The following is a 16,838-nucleotide window of genomic DNA, read 5'->3' as shown; positions in this document are numbered from 1 at the left end:
AAACCCTTAAAATATATATAACATTTCATTTAGAATTCAGTAAAATTTCAGAGCTCCCTTCTTAAATTCTATTCTGCTTCAGGGAGGAAGTGAAAGCCAATGTTGTTTTCTTGATCGATGTAATAAAGAATTAACTACACCGGTAAGCAGTCCATCTCAAATTAGGTTTTATTGCCATTTCCATCTGGCAGCTTCCAAAGATGAACTGACTACTTCCTAGATTCCTTTTTGTGTTAAATAGTTGACAGCTCAGTAAATATAGCCACTGTGAGTAAAAAAATTGAAATTAGCCAGTGGCAAGCAACTCAATCATTTCAACAAATTTAACAAATGCTTATCAAGGGTCTACCATGCGCCGAGTACCACATTTGGCCCCTTGGCCCCGGGGAGTCTGAAATGAGAAGGCAATGCAAGGGGTCTCTGGGTAAAAAATGTAGTCCCAGCTCCAGTACCCACCTGCAGACTGGTGAGCGAGACAAGTCACTTCTCGGTCCATGTCTGTATTTTTACTCATAAACCAGAGACGATGGCATAAAAGCACACCGTAAACTGGCGAGTGCTGTGCATTTAATTGCACACCTACTACTGGCTTTGACAAGCTCCTCCCTCATCACTGAAATCACTGAGGCTGCCTCGGAGGTGGTCCTCTGCCCTTGTTCAGTGGCCAAGTGGAGTGGTATTCCACAGACCCCAGGCTGCAGTACTTTGTTGTTTCGTGAAAGGAAACCTGAGGTCTTTGGAGGTCATGCAGGGAAGGCAGGACTGGTTGTCATTGCAGGGAAGCACGGAAGTGCTCAGAGGGTCTGGCTACTGTTGGCGCAGGTGAAGGGGCAAGCAAAGCAGAGGGTATAAGGACAAGTTGAATGTGCAAAGCAAGAACTGGTGGGAGTAAGACGGATTTGTAAAATAACCTTTGTATTCATAATCCACATTCACACAAGAGAGCTTGAGAGCCTACGATGTGCAAGGCACATCTGAAGAGGGCTAGAATAACCTTTGGTGAATTTATCAATGATCATTTATTGTTCCCCTAATCGCCCTCAAAAGTGTTCTGGTGTGGTTAAAGAATACGTGTAAAGAAATCAAAGACCACTATGGTAAAAGAACACTGGGAGTGCATCGAAATTACTAGACGAACTAAAGAGTGGCTTTCAAAATACTTACGTAGCAACAGCAGAAGGGCAAAAATTATTAGCGCGATTGCTGCGGGTCCCAGGCCCACATAGGAGTCACGCAGAGCTTCCACACAATTGCTGCCGTCCAGACACTTACAAACTGTCAGTTTAAGGATCTGCTTTTCAGGGCAGCTGAAGCCCTGACTATCTGAAATCAGGAACTGAATTTCACTTCTCCCAATCTTTTGCTCCTTTTGTTGCAGTAACACACTGGTACCTACAAGGGTAGGAGGCAAAAGGAAAGGAAAATGAGTGATTACCAAGGAAGGGGTGAGATTAAATCACAGAAACATTCTTTAACTGCTAATAATATTGAGCTCCAGTTAGAAGCTTTATTCTTACTTAGCCTTTTTTTAAAAATTATTTTAAAAAATTTTAAGTTTATTTGTTTTGAGAGAGAGAAAGCGTGAGTTGGGGAGGGACAGAGAGAGGGGGAGAGAGAATTCCAAGCAGGCTCCACACTATCAGCGTGGAGCCCAATGCTGGCTCGAACTCACGAACCATGAGATCATTACCTGAGCTGAGACTGGACATTTAACTGAGCCACCCAGGTGCCCCATTGCTTAACTTTTCTATTGAATTCACACTGTTAAAATTAGTTAAAATTTGAATTGAATTTACATTTGTTAAAATTAGTCCAGATATTTCCAAGAGGAAGGTTAATAACAAAGGATTAGATGTGAATACATCTTCCTTTTATTACTTTTAACAATTGTGTGTAATGTCTACCAAATGCTAGGAACTGTTCTATGTACTGGGAATACAGTAACAAACAAGTTAAAAGTTAAATGACATTTCCATTAAATGACCTTTATTTTACCATTTCTTAAAAAAACCTTATCAAGGCAATTATCAAACAGACAGTAATAGAAGAGGGTAGTTAACCCTCATGGTACCCATCCCCAGCTTTCATAATTTTCAGCAATGGGCTAATCTCGTTTCATGTAGCTCCTTACTTCTTATTCCTGACACTGTATCACTATATATCCAAAATTTTGAAAAATTTCAAATCTACAGAACAATTCTAAGAATATTACAATAAATATCTATATACTCTTCATGACTTGTTTACATTCTATAACAATAGTCTGTCCATACACATTTTTCTGAGCTACTTGAAAGTAGGTTGCAGATATTATGATACACATCAGCATATACCTTCTAAGACCAAGGGACATTAGTGCTCTCAAAGAATTTGGTATTGATATAACCCACAGTCAAACATTTCAATTGTAATAATGCCCTTTATAGTTCTCTTTCTTTCTGTTTTTTTCCCCCCTTGATCCTAGATTCAATCAAGAATTATGAACTGCTTTTAGTTATCACGCTAATCTCTATGAATAATCTAGATCAGTTCCACTGTTTTTTTATTTTTTTGGCCTTCAAGACCCAGACATTTTTGAAGATGACTTATTTGAAAGGATGTTCCTCAGTTTGAATTTATTCGATTATTTCCTTACGACTGGATTCATTTTTCTCAAGAACATGACACAAAAAGTGCTGTATGAATGACCTGTCATTTTTTAAAATGTGACTGATGATTATTTTCAAACTTTTCTTTCATATGAATAAAAATAATGACCAGTGTTCACATGAGTAAAAATAATGATCAGTTAGAAGAGCTCAAAAATTGTCCTGACATCTTCATAACACTTATTTAAAAAGAATATACTTGCAAGACATGTAAACCTGATTGAATACAAAGCTAAAAATGAAATGTTTAGGTTTTGTTTTGTTTTAATTATTTATTTTTGGAAATAAGAAATAGCCTCTCTTCATTTTGAGGTTAAATTTCATGGGATCTGATCTGCATAGCTAGAATATACTTATTAAATCATCCTCAATGCTTTGGAGAAGTGAGAAAAGCATCTAATCGTTTAAAGGAACTTGAACTCAAGAAAAAAAAATCCATGAAGACTTGGCCTGGAAGAATATAATTAAATGTGTGATTGGCTTTGAGGGGGCAAGTTGAGACGGGAGGAAAGTCACAAAGAGGATTTCTATTTTATCCATCATTATAAAAAAAGAGGTCTTATTCAAATACGAGAAACTGTTAATATTCTTTTCATTCTAAGTGGTAGGTACAAAGATGTGCCACATCAGTCTCTGGAATTTTCTGTACTTTAAAAATTTCCCAAATAAATAAAAATAGATAGGTATTGTTTATTATCATGACAGCTTGCCAATCATCTTATTTTGTAATCAAGGGGAAGAAAGCTTAGTTTATAGAATCCTCTCTAAACCATCTAGATATATAGAGTGTAAATCTCAGTGACTTCCTCTTATAACATTCCAACATGTATATCCTTAAGAATTTCATGTTCCTAAGACTACAAAAAATTCAAGAACCCATCAAATTCAAACATCTTGATATTTAGATAGAAAATTGATTTTTGTATCCAGAAAGACTCCAGAGGCAGATCACTTAGGTTCAAATCCTAGTTCCAGCTCTTAACTGTGACCTTGAGAATGTTAATAAAACTCTCTGCCCTTGTTTCTTCATCTGTGAAGAAAGTTCATCTGTTCCAAACTTCTAGGGTGGTTAACATTTGTTGAGTGTTTAGGACGGTGACTGGCATCTCCCAAACATCATGTGTTTCTTAAATAAAATAAATAAGACTTGGAAACCCAGCAAGTTCAATGTGAAACACATTTACACATCTTAGTCAAAGAAAGGCCAGCTCCAATCAAGCATTCAGCATAGGTGGGAGTCCCAGACTTTTGTGGGTACAGAATTAGATACTGTGAATAAGAAGACCAACCACTTCTCGAGTTTGAAGCCTGTGACTTAATTACCATAAGAGGAATCATCTGGATGTCTGCCACCTTGGGCTCATGCTAGCTGCACTTGATCTTAAGAAGCATCAACTAATTAGGATGGTGACTGACTAAACAAGTACTTCATCCTTAGAGGGGAGGCAAATTTAGTTAACTGAGGGCATAACTGTCTTTTGCCAGTGAATATATAAACCCCAAGAAGATTTAGAATTAGGTACAGAATATTTATGCAATTTGAAGACATAGTTTTAATATTTGTGTATGATACGAAAATTATTTGTGTTTGTTACTGTGTTTTTATGTTGTTTGGAAAATTAGCCCTATTAATGCAACAGCTTTGTTAACTCCAATTTAAAATGTGTGAATATGTTACAGTCATCGCTTTGTACCTGTAGGTTGAAATATCACTGGTTTGTTCTGTATTGAAACACTGAAGAGGATTTCTGGTTTAGGGTATTTATAAGTCAAATGTATTGGAACTTTAGCGTATATAGATCACATGAAGTGAGATAATGCATTTTATTTGTTAATTCAGATCACTGAAATACATAGGAAAAAAATGAAATATACTTAATTTATAAATGTAGTCTGAGATGTTGAAGGTGTTTACTCTGTAAATTGGACCAAACATTATTCAAAGCCTCTTAAAACGATTGTAAAAATTTGTTAGATTTAAAATAACAATACACCTGTAAAGTAAGAAAAGCTTGGGTACTATATTTGAAACTTTTCTAAAATGACCACTAATTGTTTAAAACAAAATAGTCTTCTAGATAGTTTTTGGCATTCAAAACCACCCTGAAAAACACCCAAAAGCTCATGTCAACAAGGGGGTATGTCCAAGATATGGATATATGCACATGGCCATCTGGAATGGGGTGAGGGTCAGACAGACCCTTCTTTATCTTGTGTCCATCACTTACCAGCTTAATTCTAGTTAGGCCAAGATTCCTCAGCTGTAATCAGGGAATAAGTTATAGATTAAAGGACTGAATGAGATAATGCATATGACGGGCCAGCAGAGTGCCTCGTACATGTAAGTGATCCATAAATATTCTTTTAATGGAATTGTTACCATAGCTTAAGATTTTAGAAGACATCTACTCTGGTTGCTGTGCCTAGACAGACGACGTACTCCTTAGCTTACGAGACAAAACAAGTACTTCAAGAGCAGTTTAGAGAATACCTAGCTATCTTTAAGACATCAAGTTATTTTTCATCTCTCCCTCTTCTATTACTCCAAATCAAGTATTAACCATAGGCTGATGAAAGACACTATACCTGAGCTTCTGAACCTCATTTTATAAACTTCTTTAAAAAATTGTATTGGAGGGGCGCCTGGGTGGCTCAGTCGGTTGAGCCTCCGACTTTGGCTCAGGTCATGGTCTCATGGTCTGTGAGTTCGAGCCCCACGTCGGGCTCTGTACTGACAGCTCAGAACCTGGAGCCTGCTTCGGATTCTGTGTCTCCCTCTCTCTCTGACCCTCCCCTGTTCATGCTCTGTCTCTCTCTGTCTCAAAAATAAATAAACATTAAAAAAAATTGTATTGGAAATATAATTTATGAAAAAAGAAAGCACAGTCTATATTATAAAGATTTTAGAATTCTATCCTGTTTATTTATTTAACGTTTATTTATTTTTGAGACAGAGAGAGACAGAGCATGAACGGGGGAGGGTCAGAGAGAGAGAGGGAAACACAGAATCTGAAACAGGCTCCAGGCTCCGATCTGTCAGCACAGAGCCCGACGCGGGGCTTGAACTCACGAACCGCGAGATCATGACCTGAGCCGAAGTCGGACGCTTAACCGACTGAGCCACCCAGGCGCCCCTATCCTGTTTAATATTTAAATATGTAGTCTAGTGATTTTGCTTACTTTCTTGGTGCACTATTTGCCATTTTTCTGCCATCCCAGCTGGATTGTCGATGATGGAGAAACTGAAAGGCTCACTGTTCTGGTGCCCATCCAGGTCCTCTGCGGTCACATTCACATACCGCACGTCCTCACAGATACTCTGCACTGGGTCAACCAAAGTGGGGCAATTGTCATTGATGTCTCTCACTGTGATAACAATGGTGCCAGTGATAGTTTTTCTTGGATAACCTGAAAAATAATAAAGAAGAAATATGGATATGCTGCCTATATTGTTGACAATGGATATAGTTTGAATTATCTTTCCGATTTGGTGAGAAGAAGGTACTAACAAATTACAGCACTTTCTATCCTAGATATGTTTTCATACTCAAATCAAGTCATGTTTTTTAATCCACTAAATAAGTAGAAATGTGAAGGTTTGTCCATTAGAGAGATCTGGTTTTCCTACAAGAACAAAATGAAGGTCTCTGATGTTAAAAAATATTATCTAAGTACCTATAACCAAGAAAAAATAACTTATTTTATATATTTAATAACTTACTTTCTGATATTGCCAAAATCTTTGCAGTGTATGTACCATTTTGGACATATCTGGATTCAAAATCAGGAATTTTTACAAGTTTAATTTCAGATGTAACAGAATCCACAGAGATCCAGTTGTCTATGTCTTCCAATTTGGCATATCTGTTATAACACAAACATAAAATTAATTTTCACTTCTGTATAAACATAATCTCTAACATCTACAACTTTTCAAGTTTAATTTTTGGTTCATTATCTATGTTCTTGTTACAGGCATTAGTCTGAAATGCTTTGAACTTTTTGAAACTGTCCTAAAAGTCCTCTCTCTTTACTCTTTTAAATGTTCTTTTTTTGTTTGTTGTTTGTTTTGAGAGAGAGAGAGAGAGAGAGAGAGAGAGAGAATGAGCAGATAAGGGGCAGAGAGAGAGGGAGACACAGAATCCGAAGCTGGCTCCAGGCTCTGAGCTGTCAGCACAGAGCCCGATGTGGGGCTAGAACTTGTGAACTGTGATGTGAGATCCATGACTTGAGCCAAAGTTGGATGCTTAACTGACTGATCCACTCAGGCGCCCCCACCTCTCTTTACTCTTTACTGTGTATCACATTTATCTGGAACCTTCTGTATTTCTGTAACATACCCAAGACATATGTGCAAGGGTGACCAATTCTTGCCTACAAACCCAGGAAGTTTTAAAGTTGTTTTGTAGTCTATTCTATAGCTTTTTGGGGGGGGTGAACCTTTGGAGAATGACTTAGTTACCCAACAAGAACTGGTGGAGAAAATTTATTTGCTACTTTCTTACCTCTAAACTCTTTCAGGATGTAAGATTTAGACAGAATAAGACAGTAAGTTTCTTTCTTTCTTTGTTGCTTTTTAGCTTTCTCTAGCCAGAATTATTTTGAGGTGAAGGACCCAGCCAGCCTCTGCCTCACACTCAGTTGGTGGAGGGAAGGTGGTCTGGGGTCGGGGGATATATCTCCCTGCTTCTCAGTTGCAGGTACAATTCTGGGAAATTCAATCTCCAGACCTTTGGGGAATTATAATGCTGGGAGGGAAGGAATGAAGTGTTCAATTTTTGAAGACAGGAATTTAAAATAATTTAAAATAAGGAAATATATTCATAACTATCTCTTACCTTACGTGGGCTACTTGTCCAGTGTCTTCGTCAAAAGCTTGAAATTTTCCAATTATTTGACTTAGGCTTGATTTATCCATGCTCTCACTAACATGAATGGAGATTGTGTTACTTTTAAAATGAATGCCTTCTTTCACATTTTTCACCTTTACTTTGATGGGAATGGATGTAGGCTTATATTGATTCTTAACTGACTTGTGAAAAGCTGCTTTATTAGTGACAATAATGCTGAAATCAAGACTCTTCGTTTCTTCATAGTCTAATTCCTGGGAAGGCAACACCAAAGGGAATTCTTTTAAAAAAGAAAACAACTAGAACACACATAAAACACACACACATACACACGCGTAGTTTTAATGTTAGATGTAACAACTTAACATATGGGGAATACAGCAGCACTCAGTATTCTAACTCATATTGATACCAAGCAATTAAAACCTCTGTCATTTTGGAAATTCACAGATGTTAAAGATTATTAGGGAGCATCCCCAATTTATTAAAAAAATTTTTTTTAACGTTTATTCATTTTTGAGAGACAGAGAGAGACAAAGCATGAGCGGGGAAGGGGCAGAGAGAGGGAGACACAGAATCTGAAACAGGCTCCAGGTTCTGAGCTGTCAGCACAGAGCCCGACGCAGGGCTCGAACTCACAAACTGCGAGATCCTGACCTGAGCCGAAGTTGGATGCTCAACTGACTGAGCCACCCAGGCGCCCCAGCCAATTTATTTTTTTAAAGTCCAAATTATTTATCTAAAAAAAATTTTTTTTAATATATATTCATTTTTGAGGGGGGCGGGCAGAGAGTGGGACAGAGGATCTGAAATGGGCTCTCGCTGACAGCAGTGAGCCTATTGTGGTGCTCGAACTCATGAACCATGAGATCATGACCTGCGCGGAAGCTGGACACTCAACTGACTGAGCCACCCAGGCGCCCCTAAAGTCCAAATTATTTAAAATACACACACACACACACACACACACACACACACACACACTTAACAATCTGAACTCATTTTTTTACTGAAAGAAAGTTAATGGACGTTCAATATAATACTCCTTAAGATGTGTCCTATGGGTTTGTTTTGGTGAAAAGGGCCATATGCCTAATTGTAGCACTGCCAGCTGTCCCCCCAGTATAGAGACTTTCCCTTCACATTAGCAGACAAAGAGCTGAGACTTCTGATTTAATTTTGCTAAACCCAAGGGTTTTCAAATTTATTTAAACAAACAACCTATCCACCCCTACCTTTTTAGCCTAATGTCTATTACTACTTGGTTTGCTATTAATGCCATAAAAGATTAACCTTCCTCCAAATATTGTTCTTTGTGAATTGTGGAAATTATAAAGCACATTTGATAAAGTCAGTTTTTCACTGAATACATATATTTATGTTCCAATTTGTCCATTTTCTTTTTATAAACATTTGTATAGTATTCTGCTATTTAGATATACCTAATTTACGTAGCCATTTGATTACTAGGCATTTGGACTATATATAATTTTTAATATAATTAATACTGCTCTGAACATTTTTACACAAATTATTTTTCCTCTGTTGAGTTACATCCCATTACTAAAAGAAATACCTAGTCATAGTTTATATAGGTCCTGTTGACTTTTATTTCTAGTGATCCTGACCATTTAGATGCATGGGCCATTTTTGCTTATTTCTTCAATGTAACATTAAATGTGTTACCTGTGGTTATAGCAAGTTCTGCAAAACTGCTCACTTTATTTTTCAATGATTTATTAAGAAATCTGTTTTCCTTTCGGTAGGATTCTGGATGGATAACAACTTTTGGCCTCTTTTTAAAATGGGCCACTGTGGTGTTGAGACAAGGACTCAACAAAAATGAGTAGAAAAAATATACTCTTTGTGATTGTAGAATCCTTGTGAAAATTATTTTCTTTTTAAGTTGTTCTTGGACTTGACAGGCTTGTTTTGATGGCCTGATGTATGCTGGATGATAAATAAAATATTCCAGCCAGGGCCCCCTGGGTGACTGAGTTGGTTGAGTGGCTGCTCAGGTCGTGATCTCAAAGTTGTGGGATGGAGCCCTGAGTCGGGCTTCCTGCTGAACATGGAGGCTTCTTAAGATGATCTCTCTCAGGGTGCCTGGGTGGTTAAGATCACTGAGTGTCAGACTCTTGATTTCAGCCCAGGTCATGATCTCACGGTTCATGGGATCGACCCCCAAATCAGGCTCTGTGTTGACAGTGTGGAGCCTGCTTGGGATTCTCTCTCTGCCTGTCTCTCTCTCTCAAATAAGTAAACATTAAAAAAAAGATTCTATCTCTCTCCCTCTGCCTCTCTCCCTTGCTCGCACATGGTCTCTCTCTCTCTCTCTCTCTCTCTAAAAATAAGATAAAATAAAATAAGATAAAATAAAATAAAATAAAATAAAATAAAAATATTCCAGCCAGATGTCATTAGTATTCAAAAGCCATGGAAGGCCACAGCAATGTTAAAAAAAAATGAGGTAGGTACTAGGGCCATAAAAACTGTTTCATGGTGGTTGTTATAAATAGCCATAATACTCCACAGAGAATGAAAAACAATTTCAGCGTTGTGAACAATGAATGAGGGCAAATACCTCTGTTTTTAAAACTGTCAACATATTTTACTATTTCTACTTTTGCTATTTTTAATAGCATTAAAGATTTTAAATATATTTGTTAATTTGCTAAAAGAGCTGTGGCTTTTTCTCATGTGATGATAGATGATCTGTATTTCCACAGTTTAAAGTACCTGTTGTCCTTTTGACAGCTTTACTGAGGTATAATTTACAGAGAATAAAATTCACCCACTGGAAGTGTACAACATGATGATTTTTAGCAAACCTGTGTAGTTTTCCAAATGTCACTACCATCCAGTGTTAGAACACTTCCATCACCCCAAAAAGTTCCTTTTTGCTTGTTTGTAGTCAATCATCACTTGTATCTCTAGCCCTGAGCAACCACTGATCTTTCTATATCCATTGTTTTGCTTTTCTAGAAATTTCATATAGATAAAATCATACAATATGTAGTATTTTGTGTCTGGTTTCTTTTTTTTTAATTTTTAAAAATTAAATTTTTTTTTTTCAAGAGAGAGAGCATGAGCTGGGGAGAGGGGCAGAGAATCTTTTGTTTTGTTTTGAGAGAGAGAGGGCACAAGTGAGTAAGGGGCAGAGAGACAGAGAATCCCGCGAGGGGCATACAAAGAGACAGAGAGAGAGATTGAGAAGTGGGGCTCAAGCTCACCTGATGTGGGACTCGAACTGACGAACTGTGAGATCATGACCTGAGCTGAAGTTGGACGCTCAACTGACTGAGCCACCCATGTGCCCTAGGGAGAGAGAATCTTAAGCAGGCTCCACACTCAGCATGGAGCTCAATGCAGGGACCCAACTCCACGACCTTGGGATCATGACCTGAGCTGAAATCAAGAGTCGATGCTCAACCGAGTGAGCCACCCTGGCACCCCTGTGTCTGGCTTCATACACAAAGTATAATGATTTTGAGATTCATCCATGTTGTAACATGTGTGAGTACTCCCATTCCTTTTTCTTAACCAATGGTATTCCATTATATGGATATACTACATTTTATCTGCTTGCCAGCTGATGGGCATTTTTATTGTTACCAGCTTTTATTATGAATAAAAGCTGCTTGTAAGATTTGCATAGAAGTTTTGGTATGGACAGATTTCTTTCTTTCTGGACATACAAATGTTTTATTAGTCTCAAGTGTGCAGCATGGACGATTCTATGCATTATGCAATGTTCCCCATGATAAATGTAGTTCCCACCTAACATCATACAAGGTATTACAATATAGCTTTTGTTTTTCCTGGGTGGATGCCTTGGACTTAATTCTTGCGTCACTGAGTAACTACTCTGTGTTTAACCTTTAACGGCCAAACTAGCTGTAGCACTTCGTTTTTCCACCAGTCCGGACTCTGTATATTATTGCTGATGGTTGGTGTTGTCAGTCTTTTTGATTCTAGTAGGTGCATGGTGGTATCTCTGGTAGTTTTAATTTGCATCTTCCCTAAGGACTAATGATGTTGAGTATCCTTTCTGTGCATGTTTGCTGTTTGTATATCTTCTTTGTCTAACTTCCTTTGAATGGAATCTGATTATTGCTCTTGAAATTTGGAAGCAACTCTTCTACAATTGAGACAGCAATTTATAATTTTCTCAATCTGCTGTTGTCACATTGATACTAATTTTACTAACATGTACTGATTGTGTCCACCCGCCATTGACGATGGACTGAATGTAGCTAGCTAGCATCCTTCCATCACTACATTTTTTTTTTGAGCTTCCTCTTATGTTTTAAGAGGTGCCAGGGGTATACTTTTGTGCTGAAATCTAAAGATGTTTTAGAAACACTTTTCACAAAAATAGTCCTTTGTCATTACATTATTTACTCATGTGTTTGTACATTTTTGTATGCTAATTTATGAATGATTTTTTCAGTAAAAAATACGCATTCGAGAACCAAAGAAAATACTAATTTTACTATTTTTTTGCTATGCCTCCTTTGGTAGAAATAACTGTATCTCTTTTAGTGCTACCATGGTATGGTGAGAATACTTCTAGTACTTCTATCTTTCATGACCATTCTATGACTATTCTATGACTAAGAAGTATGCTTACTTCTATATAAGCAGGCAAATCTATTTTTGTCTCTGATGCCATTATCCACTTCTTCCATAATCATAAGACATGTCTTCCCTTTAAGCATGAAGTAATCTTGGGGTGCTTGGGTGGCAGAATCGGTTAAGTGTCTGACTTGATTTCAGCTCAGGCTGTGATCCCACGGTCGTGAGATCGAGCTCTGCATTGGGCTCTGCAGCAGTGCACAGAGCCTGCTTAAGATTCTCTCTCTCTTTCCCTTGGCCCTTCCCTTGCTCACTCTCTCTTAAAAAATTATATTAAGTGTGAGGTAATTTTATTCTGGTTTCCTCTGCTTTACAAAGCAGTAGTCTCAGTGCATATAATAAATAGTGCACATAATTATTACCATGAAAATTCAAGTTAATTTTCTCTATTCTGTTATATATTTATTTTATCATTATTCCATGTATTTTTTGTAAAAGTTTAGAAACTTCCGGAATCAATTTTTGTCTGTGTGTGACTTAATGGAATAGTATTTTGAAAGCTGTAGCTTTGTATTTTATTTCAAAATCTGGTTAGGCAATTCTGTCATAAGCCATTTAAAAATACATTGATACTCTTCCTTACTTATTCTATTAGATAAAAATCCATCCTACAATTTTTCTTTAAAAAATTATGTGGGGGTAATAAATTTCAAATGTATACCCACATGCTTAATAAGACTATTTTTCCTTCATTGATTCAATTCAGCAAGAAGTTAAATCACTGTGTTTCAAAATGTGACCTGCATACTACTTACATTAGAATCACAAGTGGATTTCTGTTATAAAAGGCAAGTTCCTGAGCTCTGCCATCATCAGACTTGATCATGGGGCCCATGAGTCTGCATTTTGGGCATGTAGCTTTATAAGGTAACTCTTAGGCATATTTAAGTACGAGGGCGACTGAATTAGAGCTTTGTGAAGTTATTACAGCTTTTGTTTTTAGATATTATTAGTGAGGTCTGGTTTTATGTTAAGTTGATCAAATACACATAGTAAATTGGGGACACTTAGTAGTGGCAAGAGGTCATGATGTAAAGATGCTACAGTCAGGCATGGGCTGCAAGCAGGACGGGAAGTGTGCTGAGCAATAATGATGCTGGTATCATGTTGTCAGATTAGGATTCGAGTCCCCTTACTTGAATTTGGACTGCAGTGTGACCAATTACTAATTACAGACCTTGGAAAAATAGGGAGGTCTCCAATCTCAAACAACTGTGGTGTTAGTTGAGTACATAAAGCGCTTTTAAATGTTCGGGGCTCAAAATACAATCGTTTCTTCCTCTGCATCAACTTTTCCCATTCCAATTTTGAACACTAAGTACTTACCTTAATAAGGGTCACGATTCCTTCATTAGTTTGAGTATCGGTTTCTATGTGGAAATAACCCATTTCATTTCCTGATATGAATGTAAAATTTGCTAACCAATTATCAGAGCCTATTTCATCAGCATCAGACACTTTTATGCGTGTAACTTCTACATTGGCTTCATTTTCTTTAACTTCCACCCCTTCATTCTGCAAAGCGTGAACACAGGGATTTTATTTTAATGTAGCACAAATGTAAGTGACATATTTTTAGTTAGGACTGAAATATCAGTATGTAGATACATTTGCTATAAAAAGAATAGTTACCATTGCATTTTTGACTACAGGTATATTGTCATTGACATCCAAAATACGAATCTGAACTTGAGCTTGTTTTACTGGTTTATCTGTTATTTGTCCATTGCCGTCTCTTGCTTCTACTGTCAAAGTATAGCTGCTGTGTTCCTGCAAGGCAATGAAAAATATCCGTCTGGGATGAAAATGAATCACTCCCAAATCTGTCTTTCTGGTCTTAGTTCATTTCATCATCAAGAGGAGGAACCACAGTATATTTTATTCATAAATAAGTTTTATGATCTAGTATTTATGTGAAGATGCTGTGTATTTGCTGTCAGAGCATTTCTAGAAGGCCGGAAAAGCCTAGAGAAGTTGTTGGTAGTCAAGTTCTTAAATATGTCATTGGTGACATTAAACAGTGCCATTCAAAATGTAGTGCACAAAACAGTGCCATTCAAAATGTAGTTTGCTCTATGTGGAAGCAATGGTGGGACTATAGGAATTGGTTCCTTCTTTGTTTTTAGCTAAAAATTAAGCAAGGAAAACCTAGTCCCCAAAAAACCTGGCCAGGGAGGACAAAATGTGGTTGACTTTGTCCAGACATTCTGAGAGGTATGATTGTTATGAGAACCTGTCCTAGAGAACGATGTCTCAGATGTTACTCCGAAGTGAGCCCTTATCTGCCACACGGTCCCCTTATGATGGCTCCATTCGGTGTAGCTAGAGTTTAAGAAAAAGCAGGAGGCAACCAGTGCCAATGCATGGGGGTTCTATGCAGGACAGAACTGTTCTATGTGACTGAGGCTCTAGGGCCACTTGCTTGGATTCCAGTTCTGGCTTTGTCATTTACTGGCTGTGTTGGACATACACAATCCTTTTGACCCTTGGTTTCCTTCTGTGTAAAATGGGGATAATAGCTGGATCTGCCTCACAGGGTTTTTAGTTGGATTAAATGGATTAATCTATGTAAAAGGCTTAGGATAGCACCTGGCACATGGTAAATGCCCAATAAGTGACAGCCATTACCATTGGCTAAACTCGGCATCCTTCACAGATAGCAGTTTATTAAAAAATCAGAATAATTAAAAATAATACTTTTCCATTCTAATTTTATGTGAAAAAGTACAGAGTAGAATTGTAGGAGTAATAATATTGTTTAATTTAATTTTACAGAGATCCTGTTAGCAATGTTGGACACAACTTCTCCCTCTCTGGACAGAATGAAATCATTTTCCCAAGTCATATAAGACATAATGACTGCACTTGGACAATGATTTATGTTTAATGACAGTACAGTGTTCTTAGGATCATCATTTTACTCATGCACACTGTTAAAACCTTCATGTATACAACATTTAAAAAGTCTTCTATTTCCTGTTTTCATCTAAAATTTTCCCTTTGGGTTAGAAAGAAAAAAGTGAACAGCCTGTCCAGGAATCCCACTGAAGTTTCCCTCCAATTTGGGAATTACAACAATTCATTTATTTACAAGTATTTCCATTATCCTAATTAGGACTCCAGTGTCAGTCTTTGTTCCTCCTTCTCTATCTGTATTAGCACAGAGGGCTAATTTCATTACAGAACCACAAATTACAGAACATGGCTTTAGGACGCTCTAGCAAACAGAATCCTGACTGGAGAGGCCCTAGAACATGCTGTCCTTATGTAGTTTTACATTTTCTAACAGCCAGGTTTTAAAAAAGTTAAAAAAAAAAAAAGGTGATACTACCAATTTTAAATAAATTTTATTTAACCCATTGTATCTAAAATATCATGTCAACATGCAATCAACAGAATATTACCAAGATGGTATGTTACATTTTTTTTTCCATGCTAAGTCTTCCTAATCTGGTGACTTTTTTACATTTATAGCACATCTCAATTTGGATGGATCACATTTCAAGTGCTCAATGGCCACATATGGCTAATGACGACCATACTGGATTGCACATTTCTAGAAGAGGGTATTTATAGGAGTTATTCTATAAATGAGGGAATACAAGAAAGTATGAAAATTACAAGAGGAGAGAAATAAAGAGAAAGGAAAACCTGAAAAGATAAAGAAGAATTTAAAAGATGAGCAACATAAAATACTAATTTACCTCTCTGTCCAAGGTAAAACTGGTCGTAAAAATCTCGCCTGTATCTTTATTTAGGTAGAACACCGGAGGATAAGCAGGCTCTTGAGATACAATTCTATAGGAAATTTTAGAATTCAGGGTATTGGGCTCATCTGCATCTGTTGCGCTGATTTTCATCACAAGTGTATCTGGCATTAGAAAAAAAAGTGTCTAAGATGAAACTCAACTGTAAGCACGCATATGTACGTTGTTATTTTCTTCATACCTTCAGCCTGTTCCCAAAAGGATTTCAAGTGCTTATCAAAATCACAGTTTACCAAAATCAAAAAATTTAATTGGATGAGAAAATAAGTGTGGATGGGGTACAGAATTAGGAAAGGTAAGAGGAGGGCGAGGTTGGCATCAGTACAGAGAATTCTTAGGGTGAAGTCCTGAACACTTGCTACAGGAAGGCTGCGGATTTGCTTATAATCGCTCTAATAATCAATACAAAGAAAGAAGAATGAACAGATACAAATACATGCTTACTAAAATACAAACAATTCAGGAGAAACGTAGCTATTCTTTATATTATGATCAAAGAGAAATGTCTCCCGCAAGTCTTCCCAGAGACTGCTGCACTGGACAATGTTGTCAATAAACCTGAGAAATAATATAAGTCAAAAGTCAGTGAACAACTGCCGGTGGGCCAGAGCTGCCAGCCACCTGTTTCTGTAAATACAACTTTATGGGAACACAGCCACACCCACCTGTTTACATGTTGTTTATGGCCACTTTCTAGCTACAAGGCCGAACAGTTGCTACAGAGACCTAACCTGTCACATCGATCTGCTGTATCTGTTCTGACGGTAAAAAAAGACATCATGTAAAGCCTTTTGAACTCATCTCAGAAAAAGCAGTTCCAAACCTAGAGCGGCAGGTTTATTACTATCTGTCCTGTGGGTAGTACTTAGCCTCCATTAAGATACAGGATTTAGTGTTCAGTTACACAGTGGGGTTAAAGTGACTGGGGGTACTCA

At 37.3% G+C, this 16,838-nt stretch overlaps 1 protein-coding gene across 1 annotated transcript in view; it reads right to left on the bottom strand.

The window, feature by feature from the left end:
- The window catches only part of DSG2 (desmoglein 2), a 50,011-nt gene that overhangs the window by 6,782 nt on the left and 26,391 nt on the right, over positions 1-16,838 (bottom strand). Inside the window, exons 6-12 of the mRNA XM_086682674.1 lie at positions 15,841-16,007; positions 13,769-13,906; positions 13,463-13,651; positions 7,487-7,752; positions 6,370-6,512; positions 5,829-6,056; positions 1,165-1,392 (exon numbers count right to left, since the gene is read on the bottom strand). Of these exons, the coding sequence (XP_086538800.1) occupies positions 1,165-1,392; positions 5,829-6,056; positions 6,370-6,512; positions 7,487-7,752; positions 13,463-13,651; positions 13,769-13,906; positions 15,841-16,007 (1,359 nt within the window). The remainder of the gene's footprint in view (positions 1-1,164; positions 1,393-5,828; positions 6,057-6,369; positions 6,513-7,486; positions 7,753-13,462; positions 13,652-13,768; positions 13,907-15,840; positions 16,008-16,838) is intronic.

This window comes from Puma concolor, chromosome D3 (genome assembly GCF_028749965.1).
Source record: "Puma concolor isolate L17-30 chromosome D3, mPumCon1.1.hap2, whole genome shotgun sequence".
Taxonomy (NCBI): Eukaryota; Metazoa; Chordata; class Mammalia; order Carnivora; family Felidae; genus Puma; species Puma concolor.
Note: the sequence above shows the minus strand (reverse complement) of the source record. Positions and strands in the feature narration are given on the sequence as shown.